Source organism: Ooceraea biroi, chromosome 4 (assembly GCF_003672135.1).
Source record: "Ooceraea biroi isolate clonal line C1 chromosome 4, Obir_v5.4, whole genome shotgun sequence".
Classification (NCBI taxonomy): Eukaryota; Metazoa; Arthropoda; class Insecta; order Hymenoptera; family Formicidae; genus Ooceraea; species Ooceraea biroi.
Genome location: NC_039509.1, coordinates 12,115,876 through 12,140,532, shown reverse-complemented (window position 1 = coordinate 12,140,532; position 24,657 = coordinate 12,115,876). Strand labels below are relative to the sequence as shown.

The 24,657-nt window shown below is 36.9% G+C and overlaps 1 protein-coding gene and 1 pseudogene across 2 annotated transcripts; both read right to left on the bottom strand.

Moving 5' to 3' along the window:
• Positions 1-7,970: 7,970 nt before the first annotated feature.
• On the bottom strand, positions 7,971-21,342 carry LOC105278925 (sodium- and chloride-dependent GABA transporter 1). Of its 2 annotated transcripts, XM_026968839.1 has the most exons (11): positions 21,018-21,342; positions 17,925-18,221; positions 16,328-16,462; positions 15,677-15,805; positions 15,409-15,538; positions 14,195-14,566; positions 13,557-13,773; positions 12,931-13,083; positions 12,622-12,825; positions 12,266-12,436; positions 11,984-12,121 (listed from the first exon to the last, which is right to left on the bottom strand). In XM_026968839.1, exons 2-11 carry the CDS (start codon positions 18,214-18,216, stop codon positions 11,984-11,986), a joined length of 1,941 nt encoding a protein of 646 aa, XP_026824640.1. In that variant the 5' UTR covers positions 18,217-18,221; positions 21,018-21,342. The 2 variants fall into 2 exon arrangements, with proteins under 2 accessions (XP_026824641.1, XP_026824640.1); XM_026968840.1 differs by lacking the exon at positions 21,018-21,342 and having other exon boundaries at positions 7,971-12,121; positions 17,925-18,216.
• On the bottom strand, positions 18,702-24,421 carry LOC105278751 (annotated as a pseudogene).
• Between the last annotated feature and the right edge of the window lie 236 nt (positions 24,422-24,657).

Here is a 24,657-nt window from a genome sequence, read left to right as displayed (position 1 = left end):
CAGAAAAGCCGTTTCACGAACGCGTCTGGTCGCGATAAACGGATGAATGTCCTTCCCGACGTAGCGCTCATGTGATTAATCGTCCCGGCATGTTCGACTCGGATACATACTCAGCTATATACGTCGAAGTTCTGCCGCAAGATGTTCTCCGCAACCCCCACGGACCTTCCGGGGCGGTTTACCGGAACTCGCGCTCTGGTAACTCGACTACGAATGTTAAATAATTACACGGTATTACTGGCGCGAAGGTAGGATTACAATTGCTGCAAAATTACAACTACGAAACGCGATAAATGCTATAAATTCGTTCGCATGAATTTCCGCCCTGTAATCGAGAAGCTGAAAAGGTATTTTCGGCGCGCGAATTTGCTGAAAGCTGATAGATGAATGAACCGTTGCCTGGCAATTGGAACCGGTCGATCGATCGTTCCATAATAATGCCTCGAAATCGACATAATTTGCAGAAGTTGTATTCATCGTCCAGCTGTAGCAAAATGTCACTGGTCATATAAATTGTCACATTTGAGAATAAGCTCTTGTAAGCATAGAAATTACTTTATTTACATCGAGATTATTACAGAAATTCATTTCGTTAAGTTTCATTAAGTTTCAATTTCCAGTCGCATTTCCGTTCGCCGCGTTTACATTATTGATAATCCATGTTGTAACTCCGTAATAAGATTAATTCATGAAAAGTAAATGTTCGCATCAAGCCTCGTTTAATTTGCGATCGATGCGACCCGAAAAGCGCGGAGTTCTTACGCGAATGCCATCCAATCTGTTCTCTTTAGGAGCTAAAAGAACTGCGCAATGTATTTCGCGGACTATACCTCACTCTTTACATCTTAAACTTTTAATGCAATAAGAGAAAAGTTTGCCAACGTGAGAGTTAAGGTCCATTCTATAAAAACTTCAGCAACTACCTCGTTAGAGGATCTTTGTTGCACCTTCATCTCAGTTATCGCGAGGCATCCAAAACCGACGCTTTACGTACATTATAAATGCGGAACATTGTAGTTATATTATCCTTGTCGATTTAGAAAAAAATGTTTACTTTTTTTAGAAGATACAATTTAACAATTACATGACAAAAATACAGAGAAATTACTCATTAGGGAAATTTAGATAATATTTCAGGATGATATGGATTACTTGAAACATTAATGTCATTTCCAATTCTCTTTTCTTTAGTTTCAGTCCATTTTATAATAATAGTCATCAGATTACGATGATAGTGATACTTTCTAAAGACATCATTCACCGATTCAAAGCTATTCAGCATTCAGAGCTATTTTAATATTGCATACTCCAGATCAATAAGAACGTACAATTGCTGATTGTTCACTAGATGCACGGACATAGATGCTCTTTATGATTACGTAATAATCTTATAGGTCACATGAGAGATGTTGAATAATTTATAAGCAACATTTCTCTTCCTTTTTTCTTTGGAAAACAATTTATTTTGTGCCTAATTCGTCCTAATTCGTTGATCAAATTTTTAATTGCCTTATTTTGTGACAAACTATAATTATCATGAGAGTATGTATTATAGTATGTATCACTAAACAATCAGCGTTCAAATAAATATTTGAAATTTCTTGGCTAAACTTTATTAAGTAAAACGAAATTAGATCAGAGTAGATATAAAATAAAAATTAGTTCCTTTATTTTTCTGTGTGTACAAAAGGGTAATATTAAAATATTCGTAAATATCAACGATACACGCTAACTTTGCTGACATTTATTAGTTATTCGACGTGTAGGAAGCAAGGCTGTTGCATGCGATTCTCAAACACAAAGCGGCCTCTCGGTCTGCTCGCGACTAAAAGTTACAGAGCTTGATCTTCAACTTTTGCATGATAAAGCGATCGTTGCTGGATAAGAAGTCACCGTTATTAATCGATCTCCTGAGAGATGAAGTGTTATTAGTCGTTCGGTATATAAGGAAACTAGAAAAGAGATGTAATCGTTTTTTTTGAGATAAAGAAACTTTCATGCTTTTAAATGTTAATTGTGGCTTTCGTATTTTTATCATAATTACTTTCTGTTATGAATATAAATGTGAATTTAAAAAATTTAGATATACGAATTATGTGACGTAAAAAATTCAAACAACAGTTTCTTGACATTTATTAGAAACAAAGAGACATTTGCTATAGTTGAAAAAGAGAAAGCTATTTTACGAAGGATATATTAATTATAAATTATTTTATATAACATTGCGGTTAATATAACGTAATGTAATACGAATAGAACGCGTGTGACGGCTTTTATCTCAAGTTATGGAAACTTGAGACAAAAATGAAGCTCGTGCTGGGGTCGTTAAGCGTGCATGACGATCGTCTGAAAAATAAATCTTCGTTATGCTCCGAGTCCCTTTTGAAGCAAGCTTATCTCTTCCTTAAACCCATTCTCACTTCTACTTGTGCATACTCCTTACATCCGTGGATACGAGGAAATTTCAGAAGTCTTCGGAAAGTTTTGAAGTTACGAAGTGTCCTGAACAACGTAAGGTGCTCGAACAAAAGGAAATGCGATACATGAAGGATTTTCGAGTTTTAGTACTTCTACAAATGTGAAAAAAATGTTAAAATGTCCAGAGAGAATATGCGTCTATATAAATTTGTTAACGTTTAAGGAATAATGTAATGCATAAGACGCAGCTGGAAAACATGTATAATAAACTAAACATAATTTATCTACCTTGCAAATTTTCCGGATTTAGGCAAGTAAGATTGCGTATTCGTATCTTTTTTTATTTACAGTCTTGTAATTATCTTTTAAATTACTGACTATTTTGAATAATAAAAGTTTATATTTTATAAAACGCAGCACAACATTGTTTCATTGTAAAGAAAGGAGAGATACGCTTCAAGGTATAGGTAATTGCAATCTCGATAAATTATGCACAAGTCTTGATGATAAAGTAAAGAAATTGTCAGTAACATAATATTGTACAGCAGACATCTGATAGCGAAGCAAAATAATGATGTCAACGTTAAAATCGACCGTTAAAGCGTTGCCTATCAAATAACAATCCATGGATATTAAAGGGATGGTTTCCACATCATCATTCAACAAAACATTCATGGAACGTTTACAGAAAGAAACGTTTTGTTATTAACGTTTGTTATTAATGTATCCCACGATGGAATAAATAAACACTGGCATTAACATCCAGCTACGCTCACAGCCTCATTTATTTATTATCTATATTATATTGAGCTTTACAACTGAATTGAAGAAACGTTTTATTGTTTTATTATGACATATTTGTATATCTATTTAAATCACTTTAAACGCAATTTATAGAGATTAGACGAAACTGTAATATTCTAAATATAAAAAATACGAAAAAGACGTTGAGTACAAGCCAGATTCATAATAGTTGCTTATGACGCGCCGCGAGAGTTTAGCTGTGGTAATTTTTTAAGTGCACTTTAACCTGCTATATACACTTCTGTACATCTTGAAATATCGTAGTGCTCATAACGTAAAAAGTGCTTGAATATTTCAAAGTGAGCTTAAGCAAAGAAGTCCATCTATCGCGGTATGTGATAGTTACAGAATCAGTATGTGTGCATGCGTGAGTGCGTATATGTGAGCTTTGTATTACCTGCCAAAGAAAATTTACGTAAATATTATAATTTGATAAAATATGTCTCGCGTGGAGATAACAAAATAAAGTAAATCGGGATAAATATCTCAAGAAAATTTGCCGAAAACAATTACTATGTCACAGAGATTTGCACTGTTGCACTTTTTGCTCCGACCTAAATTCTGCTTCTCATTTCCTCTTGCATCTTGATCTTGTTTTCTCTCGCGTTCTTTGATGTGGAATCTTCGTAATGACGGCGAAGCTTTTCATCAAGAAAAACGTAGCAAAAATAAGTGTACTTTCATTACATTTTTTTATTGTCTGTAGACATATTGCAAGGGTGCAAGGGGTATTTGACGCCCGCGTAAAAAGCCCGCGTTTAAAAGTTAAAATCTTTCCTACTGCAGGGACCTTTCTATTGTGAACACCTTAATATTTTCTTGGGATAAAGAGCTTAAATACCTTTTTCGTTCGTCGCAGGGTACACTATTTGAAACAGAAGTGCGTACATATAAAGGGTGTGTCGTCATGGCGACGCCTGCGGGCTCGCTCCCTAAAGTAGCGTCACGTTGCCAAAGGTTCTTAAGCCACGCGTTTTACTCCCAGTATCGTCGTGAGAATGCGCGGCTCGTGTTCAATGAGTGAGTCATCCGAAACCAGCGAGATACATGCCTCAATGTGATGCTCGCCTGTGTATCTCGCAAGTGTCATTAATTGCTTGATACAACTATGTTACGCAAAGTCTGTCCGAATTAGGTAGCCATATCGCAACTATCTTCCTACTATCCCTCCAAAAGGTCGGATTATTTAATCCACTGCCAACGTTTAAAGCATATGAATATTAGAATTAAAATATTTTCTCTTCTTTAGGTATTTATATTTTTTTTTCTTCGTAATTTGGCTTCGTATCTTCTTTTGCTTTTGGCCGAAGCTATATTTCATATACGTTTCATTTATAATTATTTATGAAATAATTAATCGCGATAATATACGTACGTTGTTGAAGCAGCGATATGACGAGACGAAGTTCTAACGAGCAATCTGAGAGACGTTTTTACACGGGTAGTTGAATCATTGATTCTTGCTGCCACGTACCGCTTGATTCTCCTTCAACTCTGCGTTTCCGACGTTCCTAGCTTTTCCATGATTTAATGTGGACAATGGTTGATGAATCACTCTCATAAGGTAGATAATAATTTATAGGGTCTTCCTTCACTACTTCTCATGTTAGAGATTAACTGTTCAACACTTCCTGGATAGATAACGATCACAGTAATAGCAAGAATCTTGCCGTACTATATTATTACACTAAAGCACATTTAATTATAAAATAAGTGCAAACAATAATCTATCTTACAAACTAATTATTTATGAAATTATTTTTCATTTTAAAGCAAATATTTTATAATCCTTTTCCAACGTAATTAGCAAACGCAACGAATCGCGATGTGGGATGGATGCAATTAGGAACCCTTCTCACTTGAAAGGAGAAATTGCCGAGGACAGCGCAACCTCGTTCTCGTTCGCAAAAGCGGAATCCGTGCAAAACCTGATTAGCAAGAGTAGTTTACTTATTCGTGAGCGCAGGGATCGACGGCGAATGCATTGCTGGTATCATTGCACCAGTACGGTAAACACTAAGACCTGATTAGCGCGACATGTAAAGCAAAAGTAAAAAATCGATGGCAGAATGCCCTTCTGTCAACGCAACCATGTATACCCTTCTTTCGCAACGCAAATATTTTAATATACAATAATTCAGTCCACAAGTGTATTTTGTTTTAGTCTTCGTTTAGCTAAACTTAACGAGATTTCGAAGGTTTAAGTTACGACAGATATACCTATATAGAGCACGAAAAATATGGAGCATGTCGAACACACGAAAATAGCTAAAACATATCATTTATGCAGCATACTCCCAATCTTTTTTGAGAGAAAATCCTTCGATAAAAATATACTAATGCAATCTCGTGCAATATCCTGAAACTGAAAAAGTTTCATTTTTGAATCTTTACGACGAGCCAAAAATCAACTATTCCTAAATTGTAACGAAATTAATCGAATTTAAACGGAAGAAGTATTGAAAAATAATGTAATCTCATTGTGATTTCATTGAAATGTCATTTACGAGTTGTGCACGCTAGATTTAGTTGGAAATGCTAGAATTTATCAGGCATGCATACACGGTCATTACCGGTCAAGAGCGTAATTACTTAACGTAATTTGCATAAAGCGGATATTATAATTTACGTCGCAGCGAACTAATGGCTTGCACTTTCTCTTTTCCTTTCGTCCTTGCTTTTTTACCCTTTTTCGCAGTTATGAAGAACAATCGCTACTTGAAGATAGATTCAAAGAGAGGCACTTGACATTTTGGACCACACGCGCGCCTCTCCTTAAGACGTTGTTCTACTTTTTAAGTTAAATGTTTAAGTATGCACCATATAAATCACACGGAGAAAGCAAGTGCGGTTAATGAGGGACATTTAATGTTATTTGCAACGGACTGCTCATTAAGATGACCTCATGTATATATCCTTGCCTGCTCTGATTAATATTCTCTCCTTCATTAACAATGAGCCATGAATAAAGCACTGTACGTATATCAAGATATATACTTGTCTCATTTTCAAGTTTCCTCACGAATCTAGATTTTAGCAGGAACTTTGAAGATTTAATTAAAAACTCACTTTACGCGACAAATGAGGAGATTTAACGAATTAAACTCTAGGATTATGCTAAATAGATGAGAGAGCTTGACATTGATTTAGAGCTCGTTCGCTCTCCCGATTCACCAGGCCAAAGGTTTTGCGCGTGCAGTAATGATGCTGATAAAAAAAACGCTAGTGATGCATCATCGATTTAATTCGTTCCGCGTGTTACGTGAAAGGGGAAACGTTCACGTTTATCCTAATGGTTCATCCGATCGTTCGCAAGAGGAGTGATCAACAAATGCAACACGCGACGTCTCATCAAATATGCAGATGAATGTTTATTAACAGCGACCGCCATCTTACGTTAACGAACGAGGTACGATTGAATTAATTTCTGCGGTCTCTCTTCCTCCTATTCCTTTTCTTCTTAATTACTGCATGAGTCATTTAACTTGAATAACGCGCGAAATCGTTCTTTCAAGTTGGAATGATTTGAAAAGGAATGAAAGATACATACCTGGCTTTGAAACTCGCTCTTTGCGTTTTTTACGTTCTGTCGCAGCTCGCGTGATTAAGGAGAGTTTTGTGAGCCTGAGGAAGCGCTAACAGCATTGCGTATCTAATGTAAGAGAAGGTCTCCCACGCGATGATATGGGAAGGAAAGATGCACCAGTACCGTAATAATGGTCGCTGCCATCACAAAATAAAAGGTCGCGTAACGATCTGGTTTAACGGTGGCAGACGACGCGACACAGTGGTCCTTCCGTCACTTCGCCACGCTGCTTCGTCATCTTTAGCCGTCGTAAAACTATACGTCGTCGCGAAACGACGCATCGTTTCGCCTGACGAGGAAAAGCCGAGGCTGACATGCCGAGAGAACAGGAAAAGAGAAGGAGAGAAAAGGAGAGAAGAAAAGACTCGCAAAATATGACGAGTTCGTCGCTTGTTGTTGCTGCAGAAGGAAAACGCGATTCGCATTTCCGTCATTCGCTAAATCCATCGTGCTAAAATGAGTGACAGCCCATATCTGAAATCTGTAGCGCAAGGTGCGCATTAACACGTGTATTAACCGCGATTCCGCGAATCATCAATCACAAAGTCCATCTTTTTTTTACCGATAATGATCTCCACGCGAGGATTTTTTAACAAAATATATTTTCCGAGTCTCTTGACCAGACGTTGAGCAGAGACAATTGATTTCTGACTGCATTCGGTTTGTTGAACGACCTGCTCCTTACATGGGCATGTTGCGATACCAGGACCGGAAATTAGATCGATTCTTATCTCTCACCGGAAGTCGTATTCATTCTGGCGTAATTATTTTCTGACGTTACGTTGTGTTAGTCAGCGATATTAACCAGTTGGTCGGAGCGGAATATTACAGGAACATTAGCATCATCGAATTTTCATTATGATGGACAGCCATTATTGTGTACTGGCTTGTTACGTCCGCGTCCATTAATCGTTATGCGGAATTACATGAAATTCTATAATCGAAATATTGGCGTAAATGATGATTATGATAATTATCAATAAATGGTTCCAGTATGCGCAGTTCGCCATTTGTTACAGTCTGAAATAGTGATTAAACAATAGACGACTGTTATCTAGGCAAACAATAAGTAAGCAGAAATAATTGTGTATATACTCCGAAAAGTACCATAATATATTAATGCGCATGAAAATTAGGAATTGTTACAATATATCATGATATGTACATGATAGGCATTAATATTTATTCAAGTACATATATTGTTACAGCTTAGCCGGAAACGCATACATAATGCCGTACATATGTGAAACATTCAATGGATCAAGCCATTTTACACGTTCGTGAATAATGCATCGTTTATAACGCATGTCGCGCTTGTAAAAATAAGTGAAACGGAAAAATTCGTTTTAAACGAATTTCTGCGCTGGAGCATATAGTATAACATTGCGACTCAGATTACGTTGTCTGCTTGCCTGAAAGTGCCGTGAAAAATTTCGTACACACCGTTTCACTCTGTTATTCGTTTCCCATAATTCGTGAAACATAGAAACGTTTGTAGCTCTCAAGATACAAAGTGCTGTAAACGCATAATGTCGTTGATAAACCACGCAAAAAGTATAATAGAAAAATATATTATCAAAAGAATTTGTCGGATGAAGAACATTAAAAAGTCCTGAAATCAATTCAGGTAGAGAATTATATAATACAAGGAAAAAGCCTGTCTATGCCAGGCGTTAAGGTGGCTGTTAGTGAATATTTTTTGTTAGTCAGATTGAAGTCCCTGGATCGAAATTAAAGATTTCAAGAATTTTCCCATTACCTGGGGGTGAACCCCTATCACCATGCGAAATTTGGTGTTTCTAGCATGTCGGGAAGTACCCGATCAATTCACCGACAGACAGAATAGGGATTTTATATGTATAGATTATATCGTTAATATAGAAAAGCGTATTACGTTGGTATAAGAGAAACCTAAAAATACAATTAATTATTTTTCACGCATGATAAAGTATATCGAAGTATTTTATATTCTAAAATATGAATAAATCTATATCTAAACATCTAAATAAATTCTTTATGTTGAGCGAAATTTCATGTTCTCCGCTGAAGTTAACAGAAATTTAAAATCATGTATATATACTCCGAGAAATACTTGGGAGTGAACGAATGCATACTAATCTTTTGGAAATAATTTTTCTTTGCGACAGACGAGTAAATGCAAAACGATACGAACAGCCATCTGCATAATATAGAATTAAAGATCCAAACAACCGAAAATAATCAAAAATGTAGAAATTTTGTAGCAATGAAAAGAAAGCGGATTCTCTTCTTCATAATCGTAATTTAATTTCCGTTTACAAAAACAATACTGCTTGGGCTCAAATCTTTTGATTTTTTTACGATCATACGTCATTATAGATCGTACAAAACATGTACGTAATGCATGTATATATACATACATATATACAATATATGTGTATATGCATATACATATATACATATATAGAAATATAATTCGCGTAACATTGAATTCTTTGTACGAATCTCTCTAGCTGCGAACATCAATTCGTAGAGCCGTTATCGAACTGTCCGCGCGATCTCGACAAATCCATTCGGCAATATGTAATCCAATTATTAAATATACAGATACCGTCGTGCAAATAATCGCGGAAATTCGTACTCACACTTCTGGCCTGTGCCTGTGTACGTTACATCGAATACACTTACTGAGATACACAGTTACGTGGAAATTACGCTATTACGCTATAATCATGCGCTGAACAAATGTTTGCGATGTTACACGTACGGTCGCAGTGTTGTTTCTATTCTCATGATAGTTGCGAAGGAATTTCTTACATGTTCGCGTGTCATCAGATAATTCGTTGATTACGTAATTAAAGGATCGATACTTGTGACCGTATTATACGAACGCCTCGGTCTTAATGTGCAATTAGACATCTTATCTCAAAATGCACATCGTAGGTGCCGATGTGTCAACCACTGAATGAAGTCGCAAATTAATCGTGCTGCTTTCGAATGCATGTGTTGTTCAACGCGGACCCAACTGGCTTATAGTATCGTTCGCGATTCTTAGCTTACTATTGGAAGTACTTTGCGTCGCAACAATATACGGTATTAAAATAGAAACGAATATCGCGTTAAGCTATCAGCCGTTTCTTAGCACTGTACAATGTCAACAATTGCAACACTTCGACGAATAGTGCCCGCGATCACGAGTACTCTACGGACTAAATAAGAGAAAATATCCTCAACGAATTTTAGGCCGGTTCGAAAAAAAGTGCTCGCTTCGTTTCGCGTTTATCGTTATTGCTTTTATCTCGAGCAAATGTGGAGTATCTTGAACGAAAGTCTCGAAAAAAATGATAAGAAACATTAATCATGGCATTACTAATAAAAGAAAAATTAATTTTACATTTTACGGATTGTTACAAATTTATGTAAAGAATATTTTGGCATTTTAACTGATTAACCGACTTAAAGCTCTGTTTTGGAATCTTTCGAAGATTAAATAGGATAACATTTTATCTATCGAATAAAAATCTCAATTTCTCTCGCGAATAATTTTATATATATTATATATAATATATATATATAACATATCTTTCTCTCTTCTAAATTTAACTTCAACATTATAAAATACTGTTGAACGTGTCTCAGACACTGAATACTCATCCGTTACGTTAATTGCAAGCATTGATAATCTTTTTGCATTTTCTGTACGTTTTAAAAAGTAACAATTGGTATGAGAAATTGAAAGATTCTGTTACCGGCATTATACACGTCAAAAAATGAAATTTTGAATAAATAAATAGCCAAAGGTATCGCTTCGTAATCCTACATCACATTGTACAAACGCGTCATTATAATTGCATCATAATGTACGTTTTATAAATGTGAAACGTAAAAAAATCTTGAAAAATTTGTGCTGTCGAAGTTATGTGGATGCAGTACACTAACTGCTAAAACTCTGTGATAGAAATATTCTGTATCTTGCCATTGTCTAGTTGATTATTGCGACTGGTTGGAATCGAAGACGTCTCTTCTCTCGGCGAACGCACTAAACGATCTCAAAATTTGTACGAACAGCAAAAGCATTACACTTTTACCTCTTATTACTTGTACTTCAGCATATTGAATATATTTTAGTATATAACTGCCAGTATCCGCACTTACTCTATGCACTATGCTTCTATTTTATTTCATTCTATTTTATTTATTTATAGGATTTCAGCAAATCCCTCAGTGCACTCGCCAAGAAGAGTCTTTAACTACGTGAGCACTCGCGAGTGCACCACTTTGAGCGGACATAAGCCATCACATCAAAACGCAAAGTTCACTTTAAGTCCTCGCACGCCATCCTTCAACACGAAAGTCCCTTTGAAACCAGTCGAATCATCAACCAAACAATTTCTCCATTACAAATTCATACAATTATCGCGATATGATCGCGATATAAAAATATACTTCTTTTAAATCGTCCCCATAAATAGATATCTGAATACTAGCGCGGTATACTATTATTACTCCTAAGTACTCCTTTTTACGCTCCGCTTCCAATACTTATTATACCCTTTACTGAATACCTTATCAGCTTGGTCAACACAGACGTATCGTTTAATTGCGATCGCCAAATAATTGTCTCTCGTCAGCTGGAATTCTCTTAACACTTTAACAGCTGGTGCGGCTAATTACATATTAACGCCGAACTTTTGTAATTGAGTTGCAAACGTGATCCCCGTCATATATTTTCCGCGTTTTTAAACTTGTTTCATATTTTTAGAAAGTGTTATAAAATATATGACAAGAAAATCTATTTTGAAAGTGTCAATATCCTATTAAATAAGTATCAATATCCTAGTAAATTAATTCGTTTAGAAAAAGTGTTTCAAAAATTTTCTTTTCCTTTTTAGATAAAAATTGATATGCCATGATCAACCAGCCATTAAGGAATTAAGAAGAATATTTGATACAGCGTTCCCAGAAATATTAAATAAATATAATACTCTATATGACTTATCTTTAAATAAATAATAATATGATGATTGCTGCATAACTGAGCATATGCATGAAACTGATTGATTTGACACGCGTCCATTTTGACACAAATTACTACTAAACGTCCAATCGTGCTGGACTCGTATTTTACCTTACTATAAATATTACTTTTAAGATAAATGTAACCTAACACGAGATAAAAGTGATCACTAGCACTAATCATGTTTGACTCAGGAAGCTGTTATTCTTCGTGATTAAGCCCGCGCTGCTCTCTGACATGGGTATCACGGCTGACTTTTCGCCTTTCGGTAACTTTGCGTGCGATTTTATATTCGGCTGCAGACCCTTTAGAATATTCTGAAAAAGAAGGAATAATATCACGTCAGATCTGCAACTAAAATAAAACAATTAAGATATTATCATAACTTGGAATAATTACAATAATAATTTGGAATTAATTTCTTGATATGCGTGCAATTTATGCAAACGTGCGTGACTTACTTCCTTGATCGATCCTGGTGTAACAATTACGTAGTACAGTGCATAGGCTGGTATCCATATCATAGACGAGAGACTCAAACATACTCCAACTATTTCTGCCCACGTTGGATACTCGTAGTTACTGCCGTACTTGAGCGACTTGTATTGCACGATTTGAAATACAAAGATGAACTGAAATATAAAAATGTTTCTGAGAAACTATTTCCTATGCACAAGAATACGTTTTGTATTGTTCTATTAATTGTCTTAATTTGCTCGATAGACTCACTGAGAATTAATATGTATTCATAATTAATTAATTCTCTTTGAGAGCGATGTAATGTAATTAACATATGAGCATACATAGGCGCACTTACGAGCATGATCACTGGCGCGAGTACAACCCAACATATGTACCAGAAACCATTCAATCGAATTCCCATCATTTGATGCACGCAATCGCAGAACTTTTTTGCTCCGAAAATCCAAGATATCGCGATGGTCTGGAAGAAGCATACCCACAGGATCGACATTCCGCTCGCAGAATAGAAATCCATCAGTTGGAAAATGTAAATTCCACCCTGAACAAACGTAACAACATTATTCTTCTTTCATCAATAAATTTTTTATCGCTTAACAATTTAAAACATTTTCTCCAAAAATATCGATTAATTATAAATACTAACGTTTGTGACCATCGGAATTCCCAGGGCGAACATTATTAGGCAAATGGCAATAGTGAACTTGTTCCTATGAGGACGAAGTACATCTGGCCAATAGTCGACCATACCCGTTATAAAGGATTCCACGATGCAAAATTCGCTATCAATGCCGAGTATCTGCGTGAAGACAAAATTTATTCGTATATAATCTCGCTATGTTCATGCAAAGAATCCGAGGGATTCTAATGTTTCCATGTTACGGATAAAAACGCTAATTTTTAATGTTCTGAGAATTAAACAAGTTTAATTGCGTGAATTAATTGTTTCATTAAATTGTGGAATGTCTATAAAAAGCAAGATATAAGTATCTTTAAAAATGTTTTATTACAGTGACATTATGTACATATGTTGCAATGGTTAACTAATGCAATCTAATAATTTATCTTGGAAAAGAATTTTTATATGGCTTTCTACAAACATTCTATAATTTTTTTTAGTAGAAGAGCAAAGCAGTTCGACGTTAAATTGTGACGCATCGAAAGAAGCATCCCGCCGAGGGCGGCAACGTGTCCAAATCCTTTTATAGCGATGCACGTTAACAAACATAGACGGCCGTGGCCGATTCCGTCGTCGGAATAACAATTTCTTACGAGCAGCATAATGAAGAATATAATGGCCCACAACGAAGCACCCGGTAGCTTGAGAACGACCTCGGGATACGTGAGGAACACGAGACCAGGTCCGCTCTTGACGACCTCGGACACCTGCGTTTGCTGTTCCTGGGCGATGTGACCCAGTATCGAAAAGGTTACGCAACCGGCCAGAAGACAAGTCAGGGTGTTGACTACGCAAGTGATTATTGCGTCTCTGCAAGACAAAACTCCCTTTTTGAAAGACTCCAGAAGCGAGCAGCGCGCGTCGTGATTAAAGAATAACATAGAGTGAAAGAGCGTTACAAAAAGTCATAATTACAATTCTCTCGAATCATTTAGGAATAAGATCAGCAAAAATCGGAAAATCGCTAAACGTGTACATACATAGCGTACACATCAAATTAATCGAATCGCTTGGCGCTGCGAAGCCGGCACAACTGCAGCAGTGAAAAAAATTAACTAATCTCCATTATTGTAGGAGACACATCTTTATTCGTCTATTTGCCTCGAGTCTCGACGTTCTCTCTTGATGAAAAAATCCATTATTAAAAATTTAATGCTGTAGCAGCAGAGCATCTTGTCGGTAATCGCCATCACTGCGGAAGAAAGGGAACCAGAGGGCTCGCGTTGCTTACCTGTAGCAATTGTGGTGGAACTTGTTGTACGAGCCAAGGGCAGGCAAGGCACCAGTACCGATGCTGTACGCGAAGAAGATCTGGGTAGCGCCGTCTATCCACGGTCCAGGACTGAGCAGCTCGTTCCAACGCGGTGTCACGTAGTAAAGCAAACCGTCGTAGGAGCCCTCCAACGTCACCGCTCTTCCCAAAAGAATGAAAAGCACCACGTACGGGAACAATGCTGAAAACCAGATGATCTTACCGCTCTGATGGAGACCGCGCCGGATGATAAAGTAAACGAGCAGCCAGCCGATGATCAGGCAGGCTAGCAGCTCCAATTGGATGTTGCCGATCGTCTCGATGCCAGACGTGATGCCGAGGACACGTTGCCTGAAACATTCAGATCAATTCGTACTTGATATATGTTATATATAATTTAATTTTAATATAATTTAATTTTACTAATTAAAGGTGTCCTATTCTGACAATCAAAATTATAATTAATATTGTATATTATTTATATTTAATTTTATTAATTAAAGAATATAATGTTTTTGTCAACTAAAATTGTAAGAGTAAACAGAACCGAAAATGTAGTTGTTTTGGCGTGTATATATTTCGTTTACTCAATTTAAAACAATATATTATTATAGATGAATTATTTAGATAAACATTTCTCTTTCGAATTGATTCGGAGCAATCCTATCGGCTTCTCTTCAGTAAATAGTTAAAGACAATTTTGATTTATTATTTAATGTTATTATTGTAATAATACATTAATATAATTTAAGTGAATATTATCATAGCGACGACCGGTTTACTTTACTCGGCTTTCTCCTTTTGTCTTCCTCGCGAAGTCTGATCAGATAAGTTTATATTAGACTGATGAATTGCAAATTTGCGCATCTAGATATTTCCCCCAGGCAAATTACTATCATCGATATTATACGTTACGTAAATGCATTTATACACGAGAGAACTCTCTCTCGTTTTGACCTGATTTAGAAAAATCAATGTCGCATTTCCTTATGCGTTTTCTTATATCGCGTGAATCCCTTGATACTTTTTAACTTACATCACAGGTGCTGCATACGGCAATATAGATATGTATACTGTTTTATTAAACTCAAAGGTTGTGTGCATAAAGAGCTTTTTAAAAGAAATATACTTGGTTAAAACAAGTTTGAAATTAGCTCTAATCAGCATTTTCTTTGTTCTTTCTTTTTACTTACTCCCAATATTCTTCCACGGGTGTGGTATGATGGCAAGTATTGTTTTCGGCAGAATTCGAACAATTTATTCTTCCATGCACACTTTTGTTTCCTTGGGCATCAAAGCAATCATATGTATTCCAAACATTTTCTGAAAAAGAAAATAACGAAATAATTTTGTCAATGGCTGTAACTATGATGTAACTATGTAACATTTTAGTAGTTATAATTTTAAAGAATTTAATGATTCAATTATAACAGTTGTAATAATTAAAATAATTATGCTTACCACATCCTTTCCAAGGTACTTGAGGCAAAGTCACGAACGTGCTTATGAGGTAGAAAAGTGTCCAAGCAATAATTATGCAATAATATACATCGAGGAAGAATACGATAGTCATCGTAGCATATCCCACACCTAAAACGCGATAATTATACAATTAATAAAAATTCTATATAATTAACAAAATAATTGTTATACAATCAATTTATTCTCAAATCACAAAGTGATTATAAATTAATTATTTATAAATCAAATGCATATCTCATCATATGTATTTGCGCTGTATTTCTGATTTAAGGTGATCCTGGAGTGACTAGTGAAACAGTGTTGCCATTTGCTCAAAAATGACAATTAAAATGCATAATATAAAAATTTATAGCAATTTGTACGCACAAAATCGCAGTTTCGCAAGGTGGGGACACAATTAAGGAATATGAGGATGCTTGTCGAAGTGATTTTATTACGCTTCTAAAGTCACTTCGACAAGCATCCTCATATTCCTTAATTGTGTCCCCACCCTGCGAAACTGCGATTTTGTGCGTACAAATTGCGAAATTTTTATAAAAAGCATTTTATTGTGCAAATGGCAGCACCATCGCGAAGAAATTCCCTGGTCACTCCAGGATCACCTTAATGATATCAAAAAATACTTTTTACCTTGCAAAAGAGGACATAATTGTCCTACTAGTGACATTCCGCCAGCTCCGAGATATTGTCCAATAGCAACTTCTTGAAAAAATATAGGAATTCCGCAAAACACCATCGCGATACCGTAAGTGATCAGGAATGCACCTGCAACAGAATTCCGAGATAACTAGAAAAGATAATCATTCAATTATAAAAATACAAATAATCTAATCATTCATTTCTTTTTCCTAATTTAAAAATGAATAATATTCTCCTCACTCTCTTTCCTTATTTAAGGATACGCTTTCTATATATCTGAAGAAAAAACTTAATTAACAGCGAGACAGTAATTAAGCTTGAGGAAATTACGCTCGTTAAATTTTAGCGCAGTCATATGTTAAGAATTGCGTGACTTTATAAATTGGGGAGACAGTTATGTACGTCAGACGCCACTAAAGAAATCCGACGGTCTGTCTGCGTCCTCGACTTATTATATAATGGCAAACTTGAAGCTTTTACAAAAATCTCTTTAAAACGAAATGTTTTAAGAGCTTTATATTGAAATGACTCAAACATTCTCGGTAATAAAAATCACATTTACGGGCTGCTACTACAGAATAAATATAATATTTCTCATTCTTAACTGCATGACAATAAAACCAAGTAGAAATTTGTAATATATAATACATATACAGGGTGTCCCGGGTTTTAACCGACAAACTGCGGGAGCATATTCTACTAGTGGAAATAAGAAAAAATTCTTATATCGAGTTTGCTTAGAAATGCTTTATTACAAAGTTATAAACCAATATTGAAAAGAAATATCAGATAAGTAACAACGGAACATAGTGTAGAATTTGGAAGGTCGAAGATGTTTATGTTATGTGTATTCACATGTATTCATGTTCACTATGTTGAAACGATTCAGTATGATTGTTACTTTCACAACAGTAGCTGTTAGATTTCAATCGTCGTGTCAACTAGCAATTACTATCAGAATGCCAAAAGTGTTTTCAAATGAGGAATACACTGATATTCATTTTGTGTACGGATTCTGTGACGGAAATGCACGAGCTGCCGTACGAGAGTATCAACGTAGATTTCCTAACAGGAGAGTACCAGATAGATTTAAAGCAACGAATTACTAATTCAGTTACTGAGATGCAACAAAATTTTCAGGAATGTCGTACTGTAACAAATTCTGTACTACGTCGATGTCTAGCTTGTATCGATGTGCAAGAACAACATTTTGAAATGCGTCACTAAATCATTGCGTAGATAATTTTTATTTTTGTGAAAAAATCCGTTGTTACTTATCTCATATTTCTTTTCAATATTGGTTTATAACTTTGTAATAAAGCATTTCTAAGCAAACTCGATATAAGAATTTTTTCTTATTTCCACTAGTAGAATATGCTCCCACAGTTTGTCGGTTAAAACCCGGGACACCCTGTATAATAAATTACAATTATACTTTTAACATTTTATACATTTATAATACACATTTACACATTATATATTACATATTTAAACAAATATAATAAATACATAAAATAATTCAAAATTAATAATTCAAACATTTTTTATATGCTCTTAAATAATTTAAAGTTTAATTTTGTCAATTTACCGCCGCCATTTTTGTAGCAGAGGTAGGGGAACCGCCAGACGTTGCCTAGTCCGACGGATACGCTTATGCAGGAAAACAGGAAGTCGAGTTTATTGTCCCAACCGCCGCGCTCGGCGTCTTCCACCCTATTACTGAGTTCAGTCATTTTACCCTGCGGCGAAGAAACCGTCATCTTCGGCACAGCGCGAGTCTGTTCGCGTCTTTTATCCGCCTTGGCTTTGAATTCTATGAAGGTTTGATCGGGATCGACCTGATCCCTCTCCTCGCCCCAGTAATACATCTTCTCCGCCATCGTGCCTGAAACACATGTATCGAAAGTTGGTCGTATGTCGGGTACGAAAGTCGAAAGAAGCGAATCAATTCTCAAGGCGTAATTGGTAGGCCGAAGCGTACACGACCTTCGTGCGATCGATTATTATAAAATCGTTCCATCCTACTACGCAGTTAAGGCACCATCCTGCAGAAAAGACACACGCAATATTTTGTACAGAGGATGACCGAGCGATCGCTATACGCTGCAAACCTAAGTGTGTTATGTAACGTGTTTTACCTGTGTATTTTGAGAACAACACGTTTATTTGTGTCATATTAAACACATATATTTTATTAGTATTAATAATACTAAAGTACACTTTAAGAGTGTGTGAAAATATCATTTTTAGATTTGCAGTGAATTCGTTTTATAGTGACAAACTTGCGAGGAAGGATTGTATCAGATTAGAATTGAACAGTTGAAAGTGTTCTTCTCGTGAAATTGAATGTTATTTTTCTTTATGATTGAAGATTAATTATCAGTACAGAATTGTTTGAACTTTCCGTTGCTGCTGGAATTCTTTTTATCATCTTTATTGCGCTCGTTGAAAAACATGATGCGTCCTCATGATAAATATTTCCGCCCACGTTCTGATAAGGTCTAGTACGCAATTGCAAGCCGGGCAATTACGACTGTCGTTCGCGGATTGCTTTTCCAATAACTGGAAACTTGGACTCGGTTTTATCTATCCCGTTAATTTTTCAATGTATATTGTATAGATGAGGTATCATCAATTCCGTTGACTTTCCGAATAATATAATATTAAATGACGTAATCGTATACTATAGTATCTAAAAACATACATCAACACCATTATGGGATCGGAAATGTATTAAGTTTCAATAACGCATCTCACAATTATATCAAATTTGCTAATTTTCAGAATTGCAGTTGATATTTATCGTGAAAACTTTTGAAAATAACGATATTTTTGCGTTTGTTTTTTTACGTCAGAGAAATACTTTTTAAAGTTATATTCTGCGTTAACTTATTTTCTACGTTGATTAATTTTTGTTTTATGTAAAGAGGACTCCTTAAAAATTCGAAATTTTTAAAAGATTTTTTGCAAAAAATTAATCATTTATTGCTTTTTGTATTTAATGCGAGACGTTTTTGCGATTAACTTTTCAGTTAAATTTCAAAGTTCACTTGGAATTACTCGAAAAATATAATTAGCATTTCCATCCGTAACGCTGGATATCTCCCGAGGCTGACTGCACCAGTAATTAACACAGCTGAATTTAATTAGTTTTAATTAATATCTTTAATAAATTTTCTTCTCTAGGCGTAAATAAAATGATTTAAAAAAGCATATTTATAATTAACTCAATTCGATGTATCCAAGGCCACTGGATCTTAAACGTTTCTAGACCCTCATTTCGGTGTTCATTGATCAGAACGGGCTGGTGGTCTATGCAAACGGTTTTTTTATCCGACAAATCACGTGCACCACTCGGATGTATTATGCTTACCGTATACGTGTATGTATTATACCTACATCGGATCGCGTGTTCGCTCATTGAAAACCCCCCTCCTTATCGGAGAAGTTTCTCTCTTTCTTTCTCTTTCTGTCATTCTGCTTCTTCCCTCATTGTAGCCGGACCAATTCGGGACCATGGATGAAGAGGGTGCACGTGCCAAATAGTGTATACACGTGTACGCGTGTGCGTGCAAGTACATGTACGTGTGTGTGTGTGCGCGCGCGCGCGTTTCGCACGGATGCTGAACGCAAAATCAATATCAAGTTTACATCACGTCTACGTATACACGTGGGCTGTAAAGCCGCGTAGTAAAGTTCGGAGGCGACGCGACGCGTCGCGACGCCAATCCCCGCTGTTGATGTCCCGATCGGATTGCAATTGCATCAGAATGTGATTGTAACCAGGATCAATTGGAAATTTGAATACGTCAAATCGGAAAGGGATGCATTGGGGAAGATAAAAACGTGCAAGCAAAATAAGAAAATTATAGAAAATTGGGGGCGCCAGAACGCAGGGGGTAAATTCTGGAGTACATATGTCTGTGAAGAATAAACGAAATTGTCGCATTGTTTTATTAAGAAGAAGAAGAAGAAATTGTTAAATTTATTTATCTCACAAATTAATAATGTTTCATTAGAATTTTAGTTTATAATAATTCAGATGCAAACTGAAAAGAGCAAGAGAGAAATAATATGATGGATTCAGTGTGATGCGGCATTTTTGACATTAATGATGCAATAGTTTCCATAAGCGAATAAATAATTATAGACATTATTTTAATAATTATCAACATCAAAGTGTCTAAATTATTATCGTCAAACATATATCGCCATTACCGTACTGCTGTAATTACCTAAATGGAAATTACGCGGAAGGACGACGACGCTCTTGCATCATGCGCTTGATTGCGCGACGGAAATACATGACCGTTAAACGAATAGCGTAGGTCGTGCACGAATATATTATTTATTACACAATGCATGTTTTTATTACCGCGTGCCAAACGAAATTTCTCACCGTTCATTCACGCGCGGAAGCAACATACGGTGCCTCATGCAATCTTTAAGAAATTTCAGCGTGATCATATCTTCCAGAAGTAGCTAGACGTACAATTTGCGTTTTACCCGGTGAAGAATCTTTTTCTCCCATTTTCCTCATCGCATAAAATTTATTTTGGCCTTAGACAGAGAAATTAGAATCACGGAGGCAGCAAAACGTGATAACAAAATGGTCACAGTCGCTCACCATAGTAACAAAATTCTGTCTCAGACTGATTTTAATAAACGAAAGTCTTCTTACCGGGAGAACGTGCACAGAATTCCGATGTAGTACTCGTCGTTTTCCTGTCTTGTGATAGTCACTGGATCTGGATCTGGATCTGGATGCTGCGTCTAGCAGTTACATCGTTCGCAGGAAACGGGATATCGGTGGTTATGCGGCGTAGGCACGTTCACGCCCGAATCCGCGTCGGGATCGGATGCCTCTCTTCCTGGTGATTCCTCGCGGAGGAGGGCTTTCCCGAGTCGGGATCGATCCTGGAGGTCGACTCGCGCCGATTCTCGCGGGTTTACACGGCAAATGACGAGGGGAAGTGCACTCTCGGAACGTACGTGGTTTATTTGGCATGCGTCGTACTCGTCGCGAATATATCTGCGACCTACCCCACAAGGGATGTAGTTACAGAATAATACTGCGGCTCAAGATGGGGAGTGTTACCCCCTTTCGGACGCATGCGCTTCCACCGTGCCACCGATCCCTCCCCCTTCCCGACAACGGCGAAGCAATGTGCGGCAGAGTCCCGGGTTCTGGAGCAAAGCGGCAGGACCTTTTACTCGATAAATAATCACAGAGATTGAGAAGGACAGTTTGTCGGCGGGGTAACACCCCTTGCTTTTTGCGCACTTCTGTAAAAATGTTAACAGAGAAATTATTGCTGTTTAACTACCCTTCTATGTGGAAGTGTCTTCAAGGGGCTCTACAGTAATACCCACGCGTTTTTATAAAATCGATAATGCGCGCGATGTGATTTAACACGTTGAATAATTGCTATTTATATGAACAGATATTACATGAATATAACAAATACAATTGGCTATATATAATCATAATATAAGAATTTAATATTTAAAATTGCTTGCAAAATAGAGAGAAGGCATAGTAATTGTATATTCAAGACGGATACTCAGAATAATATATTACCTCTTTTTTTACTTCACGATTAATGATAAAATAAGTTGTATTTCGTAAAACGGAACTGTTACTTGGAAAATCGGATGAAACTTTTGAGCGGATTATGCACGTGGCACACGGTACACGTCAAAGTGTATCATAAAGTATACATACAAATAAAATATCGCATAGAAGAGCGAAGTAGCTTATGTCACACTCGAAATGCTAGAAATTTATATTTATTTATAAAATCCTTATGTACATATACATATTCTAGTAAGGTAATTGATTATTGGATTGCACCACGCGACCCTCTTACTACGTAGTGTTACGCACAACGTCCTTACGTAACTATTGCACTCATTCTACGGTCTCTCGTTTATTGTTTGGCGTAATCTCCAGAATAAAATTGCAAAAAATACATCTGTAGAAAATTTTCTGTAAACTCTCAAGCATGCAAAAATCAGGAAAATCCCCTTAAAAATGAACGAAAGCCGCTTCGCGTGGCATTCGTTCGAATTAAATTATCTATGAAATTGATGGTGCCGCCATCGTGGAAATTTTATCCCGCGATAGCGTTTCTATGATGATTATTTAATGTCGCGCTTGATAACGACTGCGTACAAGTTTCTTCAACAACCGTACGATTGATCGCTGGAATTACTCGGTATCACGGTGTGACAGCCGCGCGATATCGAGATTGTTTCACCGTTAACTTATTTGGATCCTGAAAACAACAATCGGCATTTCAAGTACGCTGATAAACATTTAAGAAATAAAGGTAAACCATAGGTAATCTGTAAAAGTTTCTCTATATTCTGCCCGATATCTGAATCGTTTACGTTTAGGTCGTTTACATTGCCCGTTACCGTGTGGAAGGACTTTATCGACATGTTTCGCTGTGCTTCTTTGAACATGGAGAAATTCGGCTGCGGCACCCAATTGGTTCCGTAGGAGATCGGATGTACGTCTCTTTGCGCCGCGCCATTCGCGTCGGTCAATATTTCTGAACGACCGTCGCAAACTGATCCAATTTCGTCGTTCGTAGCCGAGTCCTCCTTGAGACTCACTACTCCTTGCGTTCTGAGAGCAAGCGTGAAGATCTTATATCGAGAACGTTTTATTAGCATGCTTCATCATTACTTTTATATACGTAATACTGTTTTTATCATTTTACATGTATAACAACACACCATAAGGGCCAAAAAAATTGAAACGAAGTTTATAGCGAGCAAAATTACTTAAGGCTAAAGAAGAAAGGGAGATGTTCAAGCCACGATACCAACCCATTTCGTGCCCACTTCGTGCAAGACTTCACCACCGCAAACACATTTCGAAGTTTAGGTAAAAGGCTTTCGTTAACAAATGCTTGCACACGATCCGCAGAAATTGCGCATCCCAACGTGATTATGGCGATAGTCATCGCGATGCTCCAACTGATGAAATCAGCTGACATTACTAGTGGTTGTACCCGCGCAGGATAGTATGAGGACCAAACACGTTGCCACCAGGGATACGACATAATACGATATTCAACGTCCTGCACCAATTGTTGCAAATTTCTTTAGATATTCCAAAAATAGTTTTTATGTGAAACTAAGCATGAATAATTATCAAATAGAAATATTTCGGAAACAGTTATATACTTTGTTATTTATAAATCTATAAATATTTATAGAAATCAGATTGTGGAATATTACGTTTGTTCTCTCTTTTACACAAATATAAATTTTTTTATTTCCTAAATGAATACGTTCAAGCCATTAACTGCAAAAGTTTAAATCTACTATATCTATTTATCCAACAATATTGATTTTGCGATACCGAGCTGTAAGTGTTCCTGAATTTCTGCAAAGTATCGTAACATTCTTTCCTCTGAAAAGAACTCTAGAAAGACTTCCCACTTTGATAAAGAGGTACGCAGTTTCTCTTGTATAAAAGCAAACTGCCGACAATCCGAGTATTACGAGAACGGTTCCTTTGTCAGTAACAAGCAGAGTAATAACGAGCTTCACTCACGTAACTCCAATAATGCCAGACGCTGCAGTAGAGTATCCGCTGCAGGATCAGCCACAGCCATAAGAACGCGTTAATTATGAGCCAACTGACTGATACCTTGAAAAATGACACGCATGAATAACATGCGTTAGGCAGCCTTAAAATGAACAGAAACCACAGAAATGAATAGGAACCAAGAAATCCCTGTACCTGAAAACCTTTGTAGATGAGTGTCACGCCTAGGTCCAGCAGCTTCGTCGAAGACGGAGGATGCCTCCAGAGGATGACCACCGCGGCCATCACGATCAGAAAAGAAGGCAATGTGTGGACAAACTCCGTCCCGACCGCGATCTTGGCATATTCGCGGAAGACTCGGTGTCGCAAGAGCAGAATCTCATGGGGCACCGCGAGCAGGGTTGCTATCTGCGAGTCCAACTGGCTCAGGCAGGACATCACTGACGGAGACTGCGCCTCAGATCAGGCCGAATCTTTAGGATTATCCGACACCACAGGGGTGCCGAAGATCACGATTGCAACGGTTACATCCAATTACACCGGAAAACACGCAGAAATGTCCGACGTTATGCACTGAAAAATGAACCGCGGGAACGTTCGTCGTTTGTTCGAGATGACACTGTGACAGGAAATGACAGGAAGCGGAAACGCAGCGGCGTGGCCGATACGCGCGCTCCTGGAAGGAACGCATTAATACCAAGTTGCGTACTTCGGAAGTTACTTGAAGAGTACGGTGTAATCGTATAATTTAGAAACG